The 21583-nt window shown below is 48.9% G+C and overlaps 1 protein-coding gene across 2 annotated transcripts in view; it reads left to right on the top strand.

Moving 5' to 3' along the window:
• Positions 1 to 1767: 1767 nt before the first annotated feature.
• st8sia2 (ST8 alpha-N-acetyl-neuraminide alpha-2,8-sialyltransferase 2) overlaps positions 1768 to 21583 on the top strand; it is a 51822-nt gene continuing 32006 nt past the window's right edge. Inside the window, exons 1-2 of one of the 2 annotated variants that reach the window (XM_038814315.1) lie at positions 1768 to 1985; positions 9913 to 9975. In XM_038814315.1, coding sequence (XP_038670243.1) covers positions 1888 to 1985; positions 9913 to 9975 — 161 coding nt within the window. In that variant the 5' untranslated portion in view covers positions 1768 to 1887. The remainder of the gene's footprint in view (positions 1986 to 9912; positions 9976 to 21583) is intronic. The other variant, XM_038814316.1, reaches the window with a different exon arrangement.

The following is a 21583-nucleotide window of genomic DNA, read 5'->3' on the forward strand; positions in this document are numbered from 1 at the left end:
TGAGGCTGTGTGCGGGTGCTCATAGACTTCCGACAGGTAGGTTAGGGCATTGGGGAGGGGGGGGGGGGTCCAGGGGTCACATTGGGGGATCGAGAGATGGGGGCAGCAGTTAAAAATGGCGCGCCGTTTGTCAGTGCAGGGAATGTGGGTACGTCCCGCCGAGACCACATAAAAATAAGAGTCCTGTTCGATAATGGGGTTGCTCCCAGTGCTACAAGTACAAGGAAACAGCCCGCTAAACCCACCCTCAATGGGACTCTGGTTTCTGTCCCGTTACATCGCGCCCTAAGTGAGGGTGAATCCAGATTCGGATTTCACCCAAAAAGCCAGTAGGAAACACTCCGCCAAACTCACCCAAAATGACACGCCCAGATTTTGAATGTTTTGAGTCCAATGTGACTTCTGAAATGGAAGTCTTGTTCAATGTGAAATGTTAACTGTCCTCTTTTCTGCTAACATCAAACTGTATTGTTCCACCTCCAGTCCACACCCTCTCTTCTGTATCTTACATTGGATTTTCTTTTTACAAGGTTTGCTTGGGGTATCTTGAGCAGCCACTCCTTCACCATACCCTGCCAGAGAACCCACCATCTCCCACCCCACCGCTCTTGCAATGAGCTGTGTAATCTGGATAAAGCAAACGAGATGAAAATGGGACCAACAAGAGAAAAACTGCCCAGGAAAATTCCTCTCCGAGTTCAATTCCTTCAGCCAACTGAAACCATTCACATGGACGAAATTTTATCTGTAAAATAACTCTTAATGCTTTCTGTATGAGGTGATCTCATGTATATAATTCTAGGTGACCTCTGGCCCAGTCAAGACCGGCCCAGCTCCCTCTTTGAGGGGAGAGTGAGTCAGCTCCCAGCAGACCCCAATGCCTTGTCTTCATTCCCGCTCTTTTCAATCTTGATGCTAGCTTGCCCGGACAATAATCCCGATAGCCTTTGACCCCACTTTAGACGTCTCAATAAACTGGCTGGGTTAGAAGGGTAAATGGTGCAGTGTGCAAGTTAAAACATTGATTCAGGCGGCACGATAGTGAAAAAAAATGAAATGAAAATCGCTTATTGTCACGAGTAGGCTTTAAATGAAGTTACTGTGAAAAGCCCCTAGTCGCCACATTCCGGCACCTGTTCGGGGAGGCCGGTATGGAAATTGAACCTTGCTGCTGGCCTGCCTTGGTCTGCTTTAAAAGCCAGCGATTTAGCCCAGTGTGCTAAACCAGCCCCAGCCCCAACCCAGCTAAACCAGCTAAACCAACCCCAGTGCAGTGGTTAGCACTGCTGCCAACGGTGCTGAGGACCCGGGTTCGATCCCCGCCCCGGGTCACTGTCCGTGTGGAGTTTGCGCATTCTCTCCTTGTCAGTGTGGGTCTCACCCCCACAACCCAAAGGTGTGCAGGTTAGGTGGATTGGCGATGCCAAATTGCCCCTTAATTGCAAAAAAAAATTGGGTACTCTAAATTAAACAAAAACATCGATTGCCATGCGTTCAACTGGTTTCACAAAGGGAGATTAGCAAAAGGGGACAAGGTTAATCTGGATTCAGAAGAGGGGACTGGGGAAAAATAAAGCGAAAGGGTGTTTAACCCAAACTTTATTCCGACCCCCTCCAGCATTCCTTCTGCTCTATGCAAATCAGCTGGGATTCCTGACTTGGGAAAGCCTGAGAAAGGCGAAGGGAGGAGACAGAGGGATTGGGCAGAGGGAGCGCGGAGTGGATTGAACTACGTTTGAATGGGAGATAGTCACAGGCAGACACACACTCACACACACACACAGACCAGCAACACAACTTGTTGGGGAGAGGCGAGGCTTCCATTCCCTGCCAGTTCCCTCTGCCCCTACAAAAGTGTGTCTGTGAAAGAGCTCCAAGTGACAGAGAATGCGCCTGGAATTGAGTGCTTGGATGTTTGGGCTTCTTACTGTCCTCGCAATTCTTCTGATCCTGGCAGATATTTCCCAAGTGGAGATGGAATTCGGGTAAATGTCTTCCTGTATTTATCAGCGACGCGCTGCTTTCTCTTGTCGATGTGTCAGTTTAACCTCTCCATGTGTGTGTGTTTTAAATATATATCTATACGGGGCGCAGCGTTTATTTCGCATTTATCTTGCCCACTTTCTTTTTTAAATGCCTGGTTTTGTCTGTACTTTGTTCAGACACCCGCCCGTGTCGAGCACTATCTGCTCTTTGTTTTTCTGGAAATCTAAATCAGTTGGGAAGTGAATTAATTTGTCTGCAGGGTCAGAAGGATCCTATCCATACAGAGCTCTGGGTCAGTGTGGTCCATTTGTCTTTTCAATATGGTCTTTTCTCTCTCTCTCGGCCCCCCCTCATCCAATCTTTCCCCCATTCCCTTTGTGTGAGATTTCCACACTTCCCCATTCTCCTCCCTTTGTCTTTGTTTCAACCTCTCTCAACATTCTCTTTCTGCCTCTTGCCCCCCCCCCCTGTCTGTGTGTGTGTGTGACCCCCCTCCCTGTCTGCCTCACTATCTTTCTGTCTCAGTCTCCTGTCCTTTAATGTATCTTTGTCAGTCTCCCTCACTCCCTGTTTCTTCAGTCTCTGCCTCTACCTCCCTCCCAGTGACTGTCTGCCTCTCTGTCTCACTCTGTCTCTGCCTTTCCTATATAGTCTGTTTATTCTCTCCCCCCCCCCCCCCCCCCCTCTCTGTCCGTGTGTATTTATGTCTGTGTCTAACCTTATCTTTCTTTATCTCTGACTGGAGTAATTCTCATCTGTTTCCAGTTTTGCCCCTATTGCTGTTTACCACCATTGCTGGTGTCACTTTTGTACCGTATGTGAAATAAAACTGTTCAAGTCACAGCCTGTGTCTAAATTTACATTGCAATCTGATCTGTGCAGCCTCATGACATGTTATAAGAGGGACATTCGGTCATAGGCGAGAGAGGGGATGGCTCTGACTGTCAGAAACAAACTTCTGCCGGATTTCCCCTCCTATTTGAAAGAATTTTTGTGTTTTTTGTTGTGTTCCTGCTATGAGGCAGGTATGAGAGTTTGGGGATTTCATTGTAAAGTGGAGTGGGCAAGTGAATGACTCCAGCCTTTGCTTCACTCAGCAGTCTGGAAGGATGAACCTGCGAAAATTGTTGTGCAGCGGTTGTTATGTCTGATACATTCTTGTTTTTCTCATCCCACGTTCCTTCAATGATCTGTCCCCTCTCTCCAGAGCTTTAGCCGAATGATTTCCCTCAGCTCTATGCTCTGCACCCGCCCCCACCACAGCCCTGACTCTGGGAGCTCCCTGTTCCCTGATTGTCAGTAATGTCATCTCAGCTCCTGGAAACTCTCCCGTCTTTCCGAGGAGACATTAAACCGAGGCTCCGTCTGTCCTCTCAGGTGAGCTTAAAATGTCCCCGATACTATTTCGAGGAAGAGCAGGGGAGTTAGCCACAGCGTCAATGTTTATCACTCAGACAAAATGGCTAAAACTGATTATTGATAATAATCTTTATTAGTGCCAAACGTAGGCCTACATTAACACTGCAATGAAGTTACTGTGAAAATCTCCCAGTCTGGCGCCTGATCGGGTACACAGAGGGAAACTGGAGCACCCGGAGGAAACCCACGCAGACACGGGGAGAGCGTGCAGACTCCGCGCAGACGATGACGCAAGTCGGGAATCGAACCCGGGTCCCTAGCGCTGCGAAACAACAGTGCTGACCACTGTGCTATCGTGCTGCTGGTCATGATCACATTGCCGCCTCTGGGATCTTGCTGTGCGCAGACTGGTGTTGCATTTTCTTATGTCACAACTATGACTATGCTCCAAAAGTGCTTAAATGTGAAGCATTTTGGGATGTCCAAAAGGTCTCATCTCAATGCTATTCCATTTTATTTTTTTCAATTATATCACCCGTCTGACTTGCAGCCCTCTTAAAATCCAATCTCTTTCATCATCAGTTTGGTTCCCTGCCCAATCCTCACATTGGCTGCTCCGCACCCTTCTCTTCACCTCAGGGAGTGCGTGAAGAAATTTCCCTGCCGGAGGGGCGTGTTACAATGGAAATGTCTCACAGGGGTTGCCACATACCCAGATGTGGAAAAGTCTCTCCAGAAACTGCTTAACAGAAGCTGGATGTAAAAAACAAATGTTTTCTACCATATACCCCGGGAGCTGGTTGTTGCTGACACTAATCCGATTGGGCTCGGCAGAGGAGCCCTCACACCTGCCCAGACCCCTTCCATGCTCATTGTCATAATCTCTCTGACAGCAGGTCACTTGCTGAGATTACTGACAGCTGAATATGCACAGGTTAACAAGTCTGCTTTTCCATTGATCTGCTGGCCTGCTTGGCACAGTAGCACAGTGGTTAGCACTGTTGCTTCACAGCGCCGGGATCCCCGGGTTCGATTCCCAGCTTGGGTCACCGTCGGTGCGGAGTCTGCACGTTCTCCCCGTGTCCGCGTGGGACTCCTCCGGGTGCTCCGGTTTCCTCCCACAAGTCCCAAAAGACGTACTTGTTAGATGAATTGCACATTCTGAATTCTCCCTCAGTGTCCCGAACAGGCGCCGGAATGTGGCGACTAGGGGCGTTTCACAGTAACTTCATTGCAGTGTTAATGTAAGCCTACTTGTGACACTAATAAAGATTATTATTAAATACACTGTGTGAATATAGTACTGAACCAGACAGAGTGGACAATGACAGGGTGCTGACCTTTCGTCTGAAGATCCAATGGAAGGTCATTGCCCTGAAACATTGACCCTCCATTTCCTTCTCCACAGACGTTACCTGGCCGACTGGCTATTTCCAGCAGTTCCAGATTTTCAGCATCAGCCGTATTTGTGCTTTAACTCCAGTCAGTGCTGATTTGAGCGAAGGCATCAGCTGCAGTTCAGTTCCCACCATCACCAGCCTTTAACAGATTAAACAATTCAGCTGTACAGTAGTTCTAAAGCAGCCCAGTCCTATTACACCCACACACCCTACGGCCTGTAGGGTTGCCAACCCTTGGCCTGGCTTCTCCAGAGATTTAAGATCACTATCCAGGACACGGCTCTGACAAACCTGGAGAAACATTTTAGAGACGTTTAAAAAGAATGGGCTTTCATTTTCATCATCTCCTTTAAACATTTTCCTTTACCAGATGAAAGCATTGAAAATGAAGCAGGGTGGGGGTGGGGCGGCGTTGGAGGCCATTTGGCTGACAATCAAGCATCATCCAATTAGGTAATAAGTAGTTTTTCTTTCCAATTGACGTTGGGAGGAAGTGCATCACAAGGGTGGATATATGGGCCAATTAATGGCTGGAACGTTGGGAAAGTCACGTGATGAAGGGGGATGAATATATTAAGCACATTTGGCAACCCTATCGACAACTCCAGAATCATAGTTCACAGAGAGAGTTCTTACATCTTCCTTATTTCCAACTGGCATTCTTCTACTCTTTCCCTTCAATTTACCCCGGCTCTCTTCTCCCTGCATTCCTCTTCGCCTCTTCTTTCTCCTGATTCATGTTTGCCATAAGTTCCTGTCTTCTCATTGAATATTGTAAAATGGTGCAACAGATTCGGAGGGCTGAATGGTCCGCCCCTGTTCCCATGTTCCAGTTCCATCTGGCACTCGTTCCCTCTCTCCCAGTTAAAGCGCCCATCCTTCACCCCTTCCTCCATTGAGGCTGGAACTTTCCTCTCACTCTGATTCTTTCACCTCAACCTAGCTCACTCTTTCTTTCCTACTACAATCCTCTGCCACCTCAGTTCTTGCTGGCTCTTCCTCAACTGTCCCTCAATAATCGTGCCCCAAATTATCCTCTCAACCTGTCTCCCAGTTCATCCCTCCACTACAAGAGATTGTTTGTTACTGTACATACACGGCGTATATTTAAGACAGTGTTTGAAGAACAGTGACCTGCTCATGGAATATTTCTGCATGAAAAATGGCTACCGCATTTACCTTTAAAATAATTCGCTGTAATTCAAAAGTAGTTCATTGTGCCAATCAGCGAGAGAAACTCTTCTCACTAGGAGCTCACCCGCAAAATTAAAACAATTTTGTAGTTATAGGGTCGTTAAGGCACAGTAGGAGGCCATTTGGCCCTTCAAGTTCACACTGGCCCTCTATAGAGCAATCCAATCAACCCCATTCACCCACTCTATTTTCATAATCCTGCTAATTTATTTCTCTAAAATGCCATATAATTTTTAAAAAATTATTCATTGTCTCTGCACCTATCACCCAGTAGGCAGCGTGTCCCAAGTCATTAGCATTTGTTGAGTAAAAAATGTTCTTCCTCACATCCTCCCTGCATCTCGTGCCCAACATCTTAAACCTGTGTCTGCTGTAACTTGCACCATCAGCTAATGGAAACAGGTTTTCTTTGTCCAATTTATCTAGTTACTGTATATTAGTAACCTCTGTGCTTTGGATTAACTGTATTCTGGACACTGGACACTTAAGGTCCATTGCAATGTCTGTCTCTGATGTCCATAGAGTCTTGAATGGACAGGAGAAGAAAGAGTATGAGATGACTTATTTTTTATTCATTCATGAGATGTGAGTGTAGCTAGTGAGGCAGGCAGCTATAGTTTATCCCTGACTGCCCTTGAGGAGGTGCTGACGTGCCAGTGTCTTGCTTAGAACTGAGTGACGTGTGAGGCTATTGCAGTGGGCAGCTGAGAGTCAACCTGAAGTGGGTCTGGAGACAGATATAGGTCAGACCTGTAATGAACAGGACACGTTCTGCCGCAAACAACATTCATGAACCAGATGGGTTTCATGACAATCCATTGGCTTCATGGTCACCATTGCTAATATCAGCTTTTTTATTCCAGATTTAATTGGATTAACTGTGTTTCCTAACAATCGTGGTGGGGTCTGAACTAATGTCTCCAAATCATTGGTCCAGGAATTTGGAAGGGAGCAGGATTCAATGGAATAATGGTCTTCGCAATTATAAAATAGAGAGACAAGAGAAGCTTGATGAAAGGAGAAAGGTTAGAGATCGGGGGAGATGGTGTGGTGGTGGTAATATTGCCGGACCAGTAATCCAGAAACACAGGCTAATGACCTGGGGACACAGGTTCAAAGCTCACCGCAGCAGCTGGTGGAATTTAAGCTCAATTGGTGAATAAGTCTGGATCAATTAGCAATGGTAACCATGAAATTATCATAAGACCATAAGGCATAGGAGCAGAAATAGGCCACTCGGCCCATCGAGTCTGCTCCGCCATTCAGTCATGGCTGATATTTTTCTCACCCCCATTCTCCTACCTTCACCCCATAACCCCTGACCCCCTTATTAATCAAGAACCTATCTATCTCTGTCTTCAAGACACTCAGTAATTTGGCCTCCACAGTCTTCTGCAGCAAACAGTTCCTCAGATTCACCACCCTCTGGCTGAAGAAATTCCTCCTCATCCCTGTTTTAAAGGATCGTTCCTTTAGTCTGTGATTGTGTTCTCTGGTTCTAGTTGTTCCTACAAGTGGAAACATCCTCTCCACATCCACTCTATCCAGGACTCGCAGTATCCTGTAAGTTTCAATAAGATCCCCCCTCATCCTTCTAAAATCCAACAAGTACAGACCCAGAGTCCTCAATCGTTCCTCATACGACAAGCTCTTAATTCCAGGGATCATTCTTGTGAACCTGCTCTGGACCCTTTCCAAGGCCAGCACATCCTTCCTTCGAAATGGGGTCTAAAATTGCTCTCTGTACTCCACATGCGGTCTGACCAGAGCCTTATACAGCCTCAGAAGTACATCCCTGCTCTTGTATTCTAGCCCTCTTGATATAAATGCTAACATTGCATTTGCCCTCCCAACTGCCGACTAAACCTGCACGTTGATCTTCAGAGAATCGTGAACAAGGGGCTGGATTCTCCGAACACCGACGCCGAAATTGCGTCCAGCGCCGGGGTGGAGAATCCAGTTTCCCACGCGGAATCGGGGCCGGCGCTGGTTCCCCGATTCTCCAGGGCCCGAAAAACGGCGTATTCTCCGAGTACCCCGCACCACGAATCCCCTACCTGCGGCCATCACTGGAGGCCTGCCCCGCTATTCTGCGCCCCCGACCGGCCAAAGTCCCGACGGCGTGGATCACTCATGGTCCTGCAGGCCGGGATTCTGTCGTGGCGGCTACGGACTGAGTCCATAGCCGCCACGGCCGGGGGAGGGTCGATCGGAGGACAGGGGCGGCCTCATAGGGGCCAGGGCTTTATTGTGTGGTCGGTCCGGATCGGGCGTGTGGCCGATCAGGGGCACTATTTGGGAGGTCCAGCTCTGAAGTCTGAGTCCGTCGTGGAGCATGGCACGGCCGTTGGAAGCCGCTGCCTTGCGCATGCACAGCCTCAGACCCGTAAGTGTGGGGGCCCGTATCTGCAGCTAAAGCTGCTATAAGCACGGCTGGGTCCCTGCTAACTCCTGCAGGACTTTGAATAAGTGGCCTTTTCATGCCAGTTTTTCTGGCATGCAATGCCACAGTTTTTACGACATCGTGGGGCCATAGTCCGTGAAACAGAGAATCCAGCCCAAGGACTCCCAAGTCCCTTTGTGCTTCTGGTTTCCTAAGCATTTCCCCATTTAGAAAATAGTCTTTGCCTCCATTTCTCCTTCCAAAGTGCGTAACCCCACACTTATCCTCATTATAGTCTATCTGCCATTTCTTTGCCCACTCTCCGAGCCTGTCCAAGTCCTTCTGCAGCCCGCCTGCTTCCTCAATACTACCTGCCTCTCTACAGATCTTTGTATCATTTGTAAACTTAGCAACAGTGCCTTCAGTTCCTTCTTCCAGATCATTAATGCATATTGTGAAAGGTTCCGGGGCGGGAGATGGGTTGCAGTCCAGTTGCCATCCTGAAAAAGACCCCTTTATCCCCACTCTCTGCCTTCTGCCAGTTAGCCAATCCTCTATCCATGCCAGGATCTTACCCTCAACACCATGGGCTTTTAACATATTTTACAGTCTCCTATGCTGCACCTTGTCAAAGGCCTCCTGGTAATCTAAATAAATCACATCCACTAGTTCTCCTTTGTCTAACTTCCTTGTTACTTCCTCAAAGAATTCTAACAGATTTGTCAGACTGACCTCCCCTTGACGAAGCTGTGCTGACTCAGTCCTATTTTATCATGCACTTCCAAATACTCCACAATTTCATCTTTAATAATGTATTCTAAAATCTTGCCAATGACTGAAGTCAGGCTAACTGGCCTATAAATTCCTGTCTTCTGCCTCCCTCCCTTCTTAAACAGCGATGTTACATTAGCCACTTTCCAGTCCTTTGCGACCCTTCCTGCCTCCAGTGATTCCTGAAAGATCACTACCAATTCCTCCACAATCGCCTTTTAGAACCCTGGGTGTAGTCCATCCGGTCCAGGTGATTTATCCACCTTCAGACCTTTCAGTTTTATTGCTTTCTCAGTTGTCCTCTGCTCGCTTTTAAAGGCTTCCCAATCCTCTGGCTTCCCACTAATCCTCGCCACTTTGTATGCTTTTTCTTTTGCTTTTATGCTGTTCTTAACTTCCCTCGTCAGCCATGGATGCCTTGTCCTCCCCTTAGCATGTTTCCTCCTCTTTGGGATGAATTTCTGTTGTGCCTCCTGAATAACCCCCCCCCACCCAAAAAAACATTATAAAAACCCATCTGGTTCACCAATGTTCTTCAGGGAGGGAAATCTGCCGTCCTTACCTGGTCTGACCTACATATGACTCCACACACACAGCAATGTGGTTGACTCTTAATTACCCTCTGAAATGGGCATGCAAGCCACTCGATTCCAGGACAATTAGGGATAGGCAACACATGCTGGCCCAGCCAGTGACGCTTACATCCCAACAAAGAATTAGGTTAAAATAATCAGTCGAAAGAATGCTTCTTTCACCTCACAGTCAAATTGCTGAGTGACGCTGCGAGAGTTGTGAACATATGTCCTTTTCTCCCTGCAGATTTTCAGAAGGAAGGAGGGCTATGAAGTCAGCCAAGGATGCTCTACAGAACAAATGTTGTAGGTACGTAAGTTCAGAGCACATTCTTTTCCTTTATGTTTTAATTAGGACACTGGGATTTGTAACCTGTTGAGGGAAATTTGCAACACAAAGCATGTGAGGGTGACAGTTTGTACGTATTACACCCCCAAGTGATGGCCCCGGATCTGTACCTGTGATTTACTCATATATACACTTCCATGTTCAATCACATCACTGGGCAATTGTGAAGTATAAATCAGGCATTTCTCACAAGAAAATAAATAGCTGAAATATCGGGCCAATAATGCTATTGTCGTGGGCCCCTGATTCACGGTGACATTCACAGCGCCAGAGGCCCGGGTTTGATTCCCGGCTTGGGTCACTGTTTGTGCGGAGTTTGCACGTTTCTCCCCGTGTCTGCGTGGGTTTCCTCCGGGTGCTCCGGCTTCCACAGTCCAAAGCTGTGCAGGTTAGTTAGATGGATTGGCCATGCTGAATTGTCCCTGAGTGTCCACAGATTAGATGGTGTCACTGGGTTACAGGGATAGGGTGGAGGTGTGAGTTTAAGTAGGGTGCTCTTTCCAGGGCCAGTGTAAACTCAATGGGCCGAATGGCCTCCTTCTGCACTGAATTTTCTGTGGTTCTATATGGTTTCCTGGCTTTTCATTAATGGATTGCAAGGAATGGAGAAGAAACACAACATCACAACTTGCTCGACATCCCAAAACCAAGAAAGCCATGAACGACGCTTCAAAGCTGCCAGTAACAGGCAGCCATTCTGGGTGGGGATCAAAGGTTAAAGAGTAGGTTGCAGATTTTGCAACATGTGGATGATTCAGTCAGCAGCTTGAAAGGATAAGAGAAGGGGCGGAATTTTCCAAAGAATGCACAGGGTGCACGATCCGATGAGAAAAGCCGTGTGGAACATGCTGGTTTCCAAGCTGCCTTTACGAGCCAATTCAAACGGCACTCTGTGCAATTTCAAAGTGCTGGAGATTTATTTCTGGGATGTTGGCTGCTGTATTTCCTATATTGCAATAGCGACTTCACTTAAAATGTAAATATTCAAAAGGGCATTAGATGACTACTTACGTACAGGTGTAGGGGGAAAAGGCAGGGGAACGGCACTAAGTAATGATACTTGTTTAGAGAGGCGGTGCAAACACAATCGGCCAATGGGCCTCCTTCTGCGTTGTAACAATTTGGTGATTCTGTGACGCTAAATTGGGACATTTAGAGATTGTGAAAGGTGATATATTAATGCAAGTCTTCTTTTTCTCTTTCTAATAAAGGTGAAGGGAGTCAGACAAATAACAATAAGAAGAGGTTTATTTATAATACGTACTATTTACACAGGGGAGCCCAGTTGGACTTCACGGGCTCCTCTCTTTCTCTGGCGGTCGGTTCCTATCTGGCCAACCTTATATAGACAAGGTAATAGCCCTGTAGTTAGTGAGGGAACGTAAACTCCTAGAGCCACACAGGGAAAACAGCCTCCCCCATGTGTTACATGATGATGAAGATGAGGAATGGACAAAGAAGTAGAAGATGAAGTAGAAAACACCGACAACAAAGAAGACTCTGAAGAAACTGGCGGAGCCCTGCCGGGCAGCGGGTGAGGCAGACACTTTGGCCGTGGCATATCGTTGACTGGCGGTGGGACCGAATCAGTGGGGGTATAACGGTCGGAGAATGCTTGTGGCTGGACCGCCTGGGCGGAGAAGCATCCGAAGGTGGTCGAATGACAATGTCCGAGTCAGAAACTCCAGCGGTTTGTTTGTCCATATCGGAATCGGAAGACCAGGCATCTGGGGCGGGATTCTCTGATCCTGAAGATAAGTGTTGACGCCGTCATAAATGGCGTGGCGTTTCTCGACGGCGTCAACGTGCCCTCAGGAGCAGCGATTCTGACCCATACAGGGGGCCAGCACGGCACTGGAGCGACCCACGCCGCTCCAGCAGCCGATCCCTGGTGTCAGATGGGTGCCGCGGGTCTGCGCATGCGCAGTGGCTCCCTTCTCCGTGCCGGCCCCAACGCAACATGGCGCAGGGCTACAGGGGCTGGCGCGGAACACAAGAGGCCCCAGCCCGAGAGGCCGGCCCGCCGATCGGTAGGCCTGGACCGTGGGCCAGGCCACAGCGGAGGCCTCCCCACCCAGTCAGGGTCGGACCCCCTCCCCCCCTCACCAAGCTGCCCCCGGATGCATGCACGGCGAGGTCCTGCCGAGTAACAGTAGGCGTGAACGGCGACGGCGGGACTCGGCTTTTTTTGTGTGGCAGCTCGGCCCATCCCGGGCGGAGACTGGCGGCGTGGCGACTGCACCGGCACCAATAGTGCCGATTCTCCGCTCGCCGTCGGGGTGGCGTGCCGTGATTCGCGCCCAGCCCGGCACTTCTCCAGCCCGGCCGGGGCTGAGAGAATCCCGCCCCAGCCATTTCGGTGTCACAAAATAAAAAAGTGCAGACTGTGAAGCCAGAGTATCCGACCGGACTAGTGTGGAGTTTGCCCAAGGAGCTGTCTGAGCGGCAGGCCGGAGCGGGGCAGAGTTTCCCCCGAGGATCTGTCTGAGCGGCAGGCCGGAGCGGGGCAGAGTTCCCCCGAGGAGCTGTCTGAGCGGCAGACTGCCAAGCACGAAGACGATCGAGGTGACGCTTCATGGGCTGACCTTGAACACGGACCTGGTATGCAACTGGAACTTTTTGATGAATGACCCCTGGAAACCAATGAGGAACTTCACCAAAGGTACAGCCGCTGACCGACCTCATCAGGTGTGAAACATCATAGAAGATGACACCTATCCGGGCAACACCCTTGGAAATCTTGTGTGAGCTGCACTTTTGTGCCGATGTCGGGCAGCAACAAACCTAATGGAGTCAGGAGTCAACAGCCCATCGGATTTCAGCCGGGGCCACCCACGGAACAGCATTAGGAGGCGTCCTACACGAGAAGAGGAAGGTTGCCAGCCCGGTATCATCGAACCTGTGGATTGTTTCTTCAGGCCCCACTTCACTGTCTGGGCAGCACATTCCGCCAACCCGTTTGATACGGGATGATAGGGTGCGGTGCGAAAATGGCGGATTCTATTCACCTCCATGAAGGCAACGAACTCCTCACTAGTACATGAGGCCCGGTTGTCCGTGACATGGGTAATCCGTGGAAGGAGAACGAGGCGTGCAGCCGTTCAATGGTTGCGCGGGAGGTGATGGACGCCATTTTGTGGACCTCCAACCGCTTTGAGTGCACTTCCACCAAAATGAGGAACATGGAGCCCAAAAATGGGCCAGCGAAATCCGCGAGAACGCAGGCCCAGGGACATTCAGGTCACTGGCAGCGGACGGAAAAAAGAAACGAGGCCGGGCGTGCGAATGTACTTGAATTTTCACTACGGCCCCTTTCAGTTTTCCAAGGCCGGGCCCGAAAACATTGGGGAATTTTTGCAACCATGCATATAAACCTTGAGGACACATTGCCAATCGAGCTGTAAATCGTGCAGCCAATCCTGACCCAGCAGGTTGGGATCATCGCCCTGCACACGATGAGGGGAAGAATCCAAGGTTGATGTCCTTAAACCACCGGACCGAGCGTGGAGCCAACCACAATCTACTCATTCCACGCCAGATCCAGTCAAACACAGTTGCGGCACCACTGTGACCAGCATCCGTATCTAATTCCGTCTGAATTAAGTGGCCATTAACTCATCCAGGGATGCAAATAGGGGCCACTCACTGGGCAGCCATGCAGTTTAGCTATGGGCACGTCTCCAGCTTCTTTAGGGCCGTCCATATGAAGGCTCCACGCACAGGGGTGAAGTCTATCTCGTCCCGAGCAGTCAGGGCGCTGTCCCTCACGTTGCCGGCAGCTTCAGCAACCCCAACATTCACACTTCCCACAGGGAGCTGAATCGGCCGCTCCAAAATCCGGAGAGGATGTGCGCCATGGCCTTGGTCCTCGAGACTTCGGGCCTGCTGTGGTGCTGCGATCCATTCTAGTCGCAGAAAGGCGGTGAGGGGGTTGGCATTGAACAAAGTTAACCTCTCTACCTTGGAGCTCCTGCATGCCCCAGGCAGCAAGAGGAATCTGCAAAGCCTGCTGGAATGTTAGGGAAGCTTCACCAAGGAGCCTTTTCTGTACGACAAGATTGTTAATACTGCAAACCAAGCGGTCACGAAGCATATCCGCCAACACAGCCCCGTACGCACAATACTCTGCAACCGGGAAACGTACTCGGCAACTGACTCCCCTTTCGACCATTCTGCCGTATTAAATCTGTACCGTTGCACAATGATGGATGGTGTCAGATTGAAATGATTCCCTACTAGCGCGATGAGCTGGTCAAATGCTATCGTATCCGGTGCCATCGCAAACATGAGGCCCCTAATTATGCCAAATGTGTGCGCTCCACAGATCATTAGCAATACCACAGTCTGGCACTCACTTTCGGTTTTGTTGTTGGAATGGAAAATGCATCGCAAACATTCTGCGTATTGGTTCCACGACTCAAACGTAGTGTTACAAGCATCTGACAGACCAAATAAAGGCACAGTGAAGGCTCAACGCCATACCTCAATCCCAGATAAAGCACAGTCATGGAGAGTTGAGAGATGACGTTGGTGCCAGAGCAGCATGTCGACCGTTCTAGTTTATCTTCGTCGCCAGTTTAATAAAGGTGAAGGGAGTCAGACGAGTAACAATAAGAAGATGTTTATTTATAATATGGACTATTTACAAAGGGGCCTGATTAGATGTCACTGGGTTCTCTCTCTCAGTCGGTTCCTATCTGGCTGACCTTATATATATATATATGGTAATAGCCCAGTAGTTACAGGGGCTGTTTAGCACAGGGCTAAATCGCTGGCTTTGAAAGCAGACCAAGCAGGCCAGCAGCACGGTTCAATTCCTGTAACAGCCTCCCCGAACAGGCGCCGGAATGTGGCGACTAGGGGCTTTTCACAGTAACTTAATTTGAAGCCTACTCGTGACAATAAGCAATTTTCATTTCATTTTCATTTCAGTTAGTGGGGGAGCTCACACTCCTCGAGTCACACGGGGAAAACAATTAGCCCAGCCCCGTGTGCTCCATGCAAGTTATTACACCCCTATAAATGATAGACCATTTACATGGTTGCTTCTCAGCTGATATCCCGTTAGTTTCATTCGCAGTACCATTACCCAGTTTACACTGAGTTCCAATCTGGGAACACCTTCTTGCCAGCCCGTCTACAGCTTGATCATACACAAAACATTTAATTGCGATTTGAGCACAATTCTGTGTGTCTGCAAAGTCTATCCTGTTGTGAATCCCGTCGCTGTTCATATTTCCACATCACTGCACATTTCCTTGGCTGGCGGTCCCTCTACTCAAGGTCTCACGTTTCTGACATGGGGTCTGAATAGGCCAAATTCCCGACCCACATGCTTTTGGGCATGTAGGGGCAGGGGTGGTAGTGGAATCCGGAGCGGCGGATTTGCTTTCTGTACCTTCCTCCCCTGCCACCATTCTGCCTCATCATTAAGGTGATGTTGAGACTCCAAGCATGAAGCAGCTTGATGGATAGGTTGCTGCCATTTTGAAGGTTAGGTAGCAAGCTCCATCCATAATTGGATCCCCTAATCCTCAGGGGCAGAGAGGGAAAACTGCACGCATGACGCAAAAAGGCTGTTCATCCATTACTGACATTGCTGTGACATAGTGTGGATTCTGCAGCAGCAAGTTGGAAAGGGGAATGCCATGTGCATTACCCCTTCGTTAGAAACAGAATAATTTATCAGGTGCAGGAAGGAGTTTACTGCACAACAGTGCAGTCCACCTGGGCAGGTCCAAAGTTCAAAATGGACTACTCACGACCTCTGCCAATCTGCATCCACCTTCTCTCTCCTTCCCCAGCCTCTGGGTAGGTGACGCAGCCTCCCCGCTCCCGTGTGCAGAAACTGCAGAGATGCAACTTTGAAACAGGGTCCCATGTGGCCCGAGATTCAGCCAATATCCTGCACAAGTGTTGGAATGAATAATTATTCTGCACACAATTTCCTAGCTGCTGGAACAAGCACAGCTAGTACAGCATCCACTGATTCGGGAAGAATTGGGTCGAAACACAAGGGTGTCTTGCTGTTGCATTTCATGTCTTCCTGTGTTGCACATTGGAATGAGCAACCAGAATGTATGCTGCGCTGCCAAAGGGCCCCCAGTATGGTTATCCTTCATGTGTGTATATCAGAACTATGTCCTTAATGGCTGAATGCATGGACTAATGTGGGACTGAGGCATATTGACTGATTTTTAAAAAATTTGTTCTCAGGATGTAGGCATCACTTCCGCGGCCAGCAGTTATTTACCATCTTTAATTGTCCTTGAGGAGGTGTTAATGAGTTGCCTTCTGGAACCGTTGCAGCCCATGAAATGAAATGAAAATTGCTTATTGTCATGAGAAGGCTTCAATGAAGTTACTGTGAAAAGCCCCTAGTCGCCACATTCCGGCGCCTGTTCAGAGGCTGGTACGGAAATTGAACCGTGCTGCTGGCCTGCCTTGGTCTGCTTTAAAAGCCAGCGATTTAGCCCAGTGTGCTAAACCAGCCCCTGTGTAGATCATGTAAACCATGTGGTGTAAGTACAGTCATGTTGCTGTTCGGAAGGGAGTTCCAGGATTGTGACCCAGTGACCATGAAGAAATGATGACATGGTTCCAAATGAGGATGGTGTGTGGCTTGGAGTTTAACCTGTAGGTCATGGTGTTCCCATGCGCCTGCTGTCTTTCTCCTTCTGGATGGTAGAGGTTGTGGGTTTGGAAGGAAAAGGACCTTGGTGAGTTTATCGGTTCATCTTGTAGATGGGACACACTGCTGCCATTGTTCATTGGTGATGGAGGGATTAAAGGTTGAAGGTGGTGGATGGGGTGCCAATCAAGTGGACTGCTTTGTCTTGGATGGTGTCAAGCTTCTTGAGTGTTGTTGGAGCTGCACTCATCCAGGCAAGTGGAGAGTAATCCATTACACTCCTGATTTGTACCTTGTAGGTTAAGGACAGGCTTTGGGGAGTCAGGAGGTCCATTACTCGCTGCAGGATTCCTAGTTGACTTGTTCTTGTAGCCACAGTATTTATATGGCCAGTCCAGTTCAATCCGCCACCCCCACCCCTGCCCCACTATATATCACTTTACATCAAGAAAGCATTTGATCGAGTATGGCATCAAGGAGCCCTAGCAAAACTGGAGTCAATGGGAATCACGGGCAAAACTCTCCATACCTGGCACAAAGGAAGATGGTTGTGGTGGTTGGAAGTCAAGCACCTCAGCTCCAGGATATCGCTGTCGGATAGTGCCCTCAGGGTAGTGTCCTCCGCCCAACCATCTTCAGCTGCTTCATCAATGACCTCCCTTCCATCATAAAATCAGAAGTGGGGATGTTCGCTGATGACTGCACAATATTCAGCACCATTCGCAACACCTCAGATAATGAAGCAGTCCATATCCAAATGCAGCAAGACCTGGACAATATCCAGGCTTGGGCTGACAAATGGCAAGTTACATTTGTGCCACACAAGTGCCAGGTAATGACTATCTCCTAAAAGAGAGGATCTAACCATCATCCTTGACATTATATGACATTATTAACTCTGAATCCCCCACAATCAACATCCTGGGTGTAACATTGATCAAAAACTGAACTGGACTAGCCATATTAATACTGCGGCTATCAGAGTAGGCCAAAGCTAGGAATCCTATGGCGAGTAACTCATCTCCTGATTCCCCTCAGCCTGTCCACCATCGAAAAGGCACAAGTCAGGAATCGAATGGAATATTCTCCACTTGACTGGATGAATGCAGCTCCAACAACATGCAAGAAGCTCAACTCCATCCAGGACAAAGCAGCCCGCTTGATTGTTCCCCATTCTACAAACATTGAAACCCTCCACCACTGACAGAAAGTGTCATCTACAAGATGCACTGTAGGAACTCACCAAGGTTCCTTAGGCAGCACCTTCTAAACCCACGACCACTACTATCTAGAAGGACAAAGGCAGCAGATTCCTTGGAACACCACCTCCTGGAGGTTCTCCTCCAAGTCATTGTTGCTGGGTCAAACTCCTGGAACTCCCTCCCTAACAGCACAGCGGGTGTACCTACACTTCGGGAACTGCAGCGGTTCAAGAAGGCATTCTCACCACCACCTTCTAAAGTGCAAGTCGGGATGGACAACAAATGCTGGCCTAACAACACCCACCATCCTATAAATGAATTTAAAAAAGGAAGTGCATTGGTTTTAGATAGGGAGAGGCACAGTTGCAATCCTCCCTTTGGAATCACTTGCACGGACATGGAAGACGCTGTGAGGACATTTTCCCTTATGCGGAATTCAGAACCAGCAAACATCATTTCAGAATAAAGGGTCTCTCATTTAAAACTGAAGTGGGCAGCACGGTAGCACAAGTGGATAGCACTGTGGCTTCACAGCGCCAGGGTCCCAGGTTCAATTCCCCGCTGGGCCACTGTCTGTGCGGAGTCTGCACGTTCTCCCCGTGTCTGCGTGGGTTTCCTCCGGGTGCTCCGGTTTCCCCCCACAGTCCATAGATGTGCAATTTAAGTGAATGGTCATGCTAGATCACCCTTAGTGACCAAAGGTTAGGTGGGGATAGGGCAGGGGAGTGGGCCTAGGTAGGATGCTCTTTTGAAGGGTCTGACATGATGGGCCGAATGGCCTTCTTCTGCACTGTAGAGGTTCTGTGATTGAATGGCGGAGCAGGCTCGCCTGGGCCTATTCTTGTTCCTATTGCTCATCTTCCTTGTTCTTATAAATGGTCACTCGAGTGGGGGCGCTGGAATTCCCGTGGAACTCATTTCCCAGCAAGGGTCAGAACCCTAAGGAGCACAGGAGAGAAAAAGAACAGGAGATAACAAAGTGCAGAAATGGAACTGGCACCAGAAGCCAGAATGACTGATGTGTCATTTTCAAAGTTCATAGAATTTACAGTGCAGAAGGAGGCCATTCGGCCCATCGAGTCTGCACCGGCTCCTGGAAAGAGCACCCTACCCAAGGTTAACACCTCCACCCTATCCCCATAACCCAGTAATGCCACCCAACACTAAGGGCAATTTTGGACACTAAGGGCAAATTATCATGGCCAAACCACCTTACCTGCACATCTTTGGACTGTGGGAGGAAACCCATGCGGAGGATGTGCAGACTCCACACAGACAGTGACCCAAGCCGGAATCGAACCTTGGACCCTGGAGCTGTGAAGCGATTGTGCTATCCACAATGCTACAGTGCTGCCGTGTTGTTATGGTAAAATACAAGACTTGACAGCTGGGATTATCCCCAGCTGCTGAGTCTGTTCATTCGATGGAGTTGCGCCTGCACACGCCTCAAACCGGCTTTAACTAGTCGACTATCTCTGGTTCAAGAGTCTGGCCCAATCAGAGCAAAGGGCCAGAGCAGTTACTTGGTTTGATGGTGCTGAGGTCTGGGGCTGACCTCCAGCTCTGATTTCCTGGAGATTTGTTTGAGTGCACCTCAGCAAACCCCATTCTTGTCCGAGATCTGCCTCCACTCGGGATCTCAGCTTACACCAGCTGTCGTTTGAAGTTAGTCCAAATATTGGTTGAACTTAAACAATAACTTTTATACTGACGATCCCAGGAAAATGAAACTCCAGTCAAGTTGGGATTCAAGGTCAGGGGCCTGAATGCAGGTTGATTGGTTTTATCTGTAGGCAGGAAGTGGCTTTGGCGTAGGAAGGCCAAAATGCAAGACGTGTGGTGCAGTGGTTAGCACTGCTGCCTCACGGCGCTGAGGTCCCAGGTTCGATCCCGTCCCCGGGTCACTGTTCGCGTGGAGTTTGCACATTCTCCCCGTGTCTGCGTGGGTTTCGTCCCCACAACCCAAAAGATGTGCAGGTTAGGCGGATTGGCCACGCTAAATTGCCCTTTAATTGGAAAAAAAGTTATTGGGTACTCTAAATTTATCTTTTTTAAATGTAATACAGTTTCATGCTTCTCAGCGCTGCCCAATGATCCTGATGGAGGTCATGTGTTTGTGTATACAGACACACAAGTGTAGACACGTGAGAACAGAATCTACTACATCCGTGATGCCATCTGTGGTTGAACATCCTTCCACCCCTCAGTGGCTGGTGCATAAGTAATGGTCACCGAGATACTGGAGAGCAGCCGACACCTCGGGCACCAGAAAAAGTCAACACTAGGGGGAGACAGAGGTCTCAGCTGAAAGAGACCAAATTGAAATAATTAAATCCAGGGGTACGTTTAAGACTGGTTTCGGACTGGTTTAGTATTGGGCTGGTTTAGCTCAGTGGGCTAGACACCTGGTTTGTGATGCAGAACAAGGCCAGCAGCGTATTCAATTCCCGTACCAGCTTCCCCGTACAGGCGCCGGAATGTGGCGACTAGTGGATTTTCATGGTAACTTCATACTTGTGACAATAAAAGATTATTATTATTATAAGACTCTGGTGCGATACTCATCTTCCATTGGACAGAACATGCATTGTCTCTGAACTTTGAGCAGCCAAATGAGCCATTCTTAAAGGAACCACTGCAAGCTTGCTCCATAAAGGGGAAACAAATCTTCCTCCCTCCTACTAGCCCCTTACTATCCCGTCCCCACTTCAGACCAATTTTGCTCCATTGAGGAGACACCTTACCCTGTACTGTCCATCGCTGATCGCTGTACCGTCCATTCGTCCTGGCTGCCCAGTGCATCCTGAAATGGATCGGGTTCCATGTCAACCTGGAGTGTGGGCAAAGCACCTGATTTACACTATAATCAAAATTCCACACCCCCCACCCCCACACTCCCCGCCATCCTTTGACCCCTGAACTTATTTCATCGCAGTCTCAAGGGAAATGCAGTTGTGGGATTCTGCGATAAAATATCGGACGGAATTCTCCGGCTGTTGGGATTCTCTTTTCCCGCTGGCAGATCCAACCCGTCCACGGGTTTACTGGCGGCGTGGGGCGGCTTCAACGGGACATCCCATTGACAAACGGCGTGTCTCCAAGAAACACGCAGCTGGGAGCCCGGGGAACCCAGCCCATCATATTTCCTTCCCGCGCAAGCCAGGCGGCATTGCCCACGAGCAGCTCGTGGGGAGCCGAGCGAATTTCAGAGGTAAGAGAGGCTTCAGGAGGTTCACTGAGTGTGTAATTATTCCCGACAGTGCTAGTGCACAGCAGTGTGCCCTGACAGGCTCTGTCTGTCTCAAGCACGCAGCACTGCTGACAGGCCCGTGCAGAATGTAAACCAGCAGCACCTCGCTGACAATCAAACCACAAGCTACAAGCAGCTCAAATTGATGCTGATCCTCATCCAGACGGTAAGACATCCTACACCCATCAATCAGTCTACCTCCCTGTAAGAGTACGCACAAATATATTAGCAATGCAATGTTATTTACATTTTGTCTTTATGTAAAGCTCCTCTCCTCCAGCTATGTGGGTTCCATTAAAATTAAAAACATTGCACTCACATCCAGATTACATTAGTGCAACAGAGTCTGAAGCAGAGAAACAGGCCATTCAGCCCAACTGGTCTATGCTAGCATTTATGTTGCACACAATCTACCTCCTTCTCTGTCTCTCTTTATGTAACCATATCAACAAATATTTCTTTCCTCAACAAACATAGGATGCTGGA

The sequence above is a fragment of the Scyliorhinus canicula genome, chromosome 12 (assembly GCF_902713615.1).
Source record: "Scyliorhinus canicula chromosome 12, sScyCan1.1, whole genome shotgun sequence".
In the NCBI taxonomy this organism is placed as follows: Eukaryota; Metazoa; Chordata; class Chondrichthyes; order Carcharhiniformes; family Scyliorhinidae; genus Scyliorhinus; species Scyliorhinus canicula.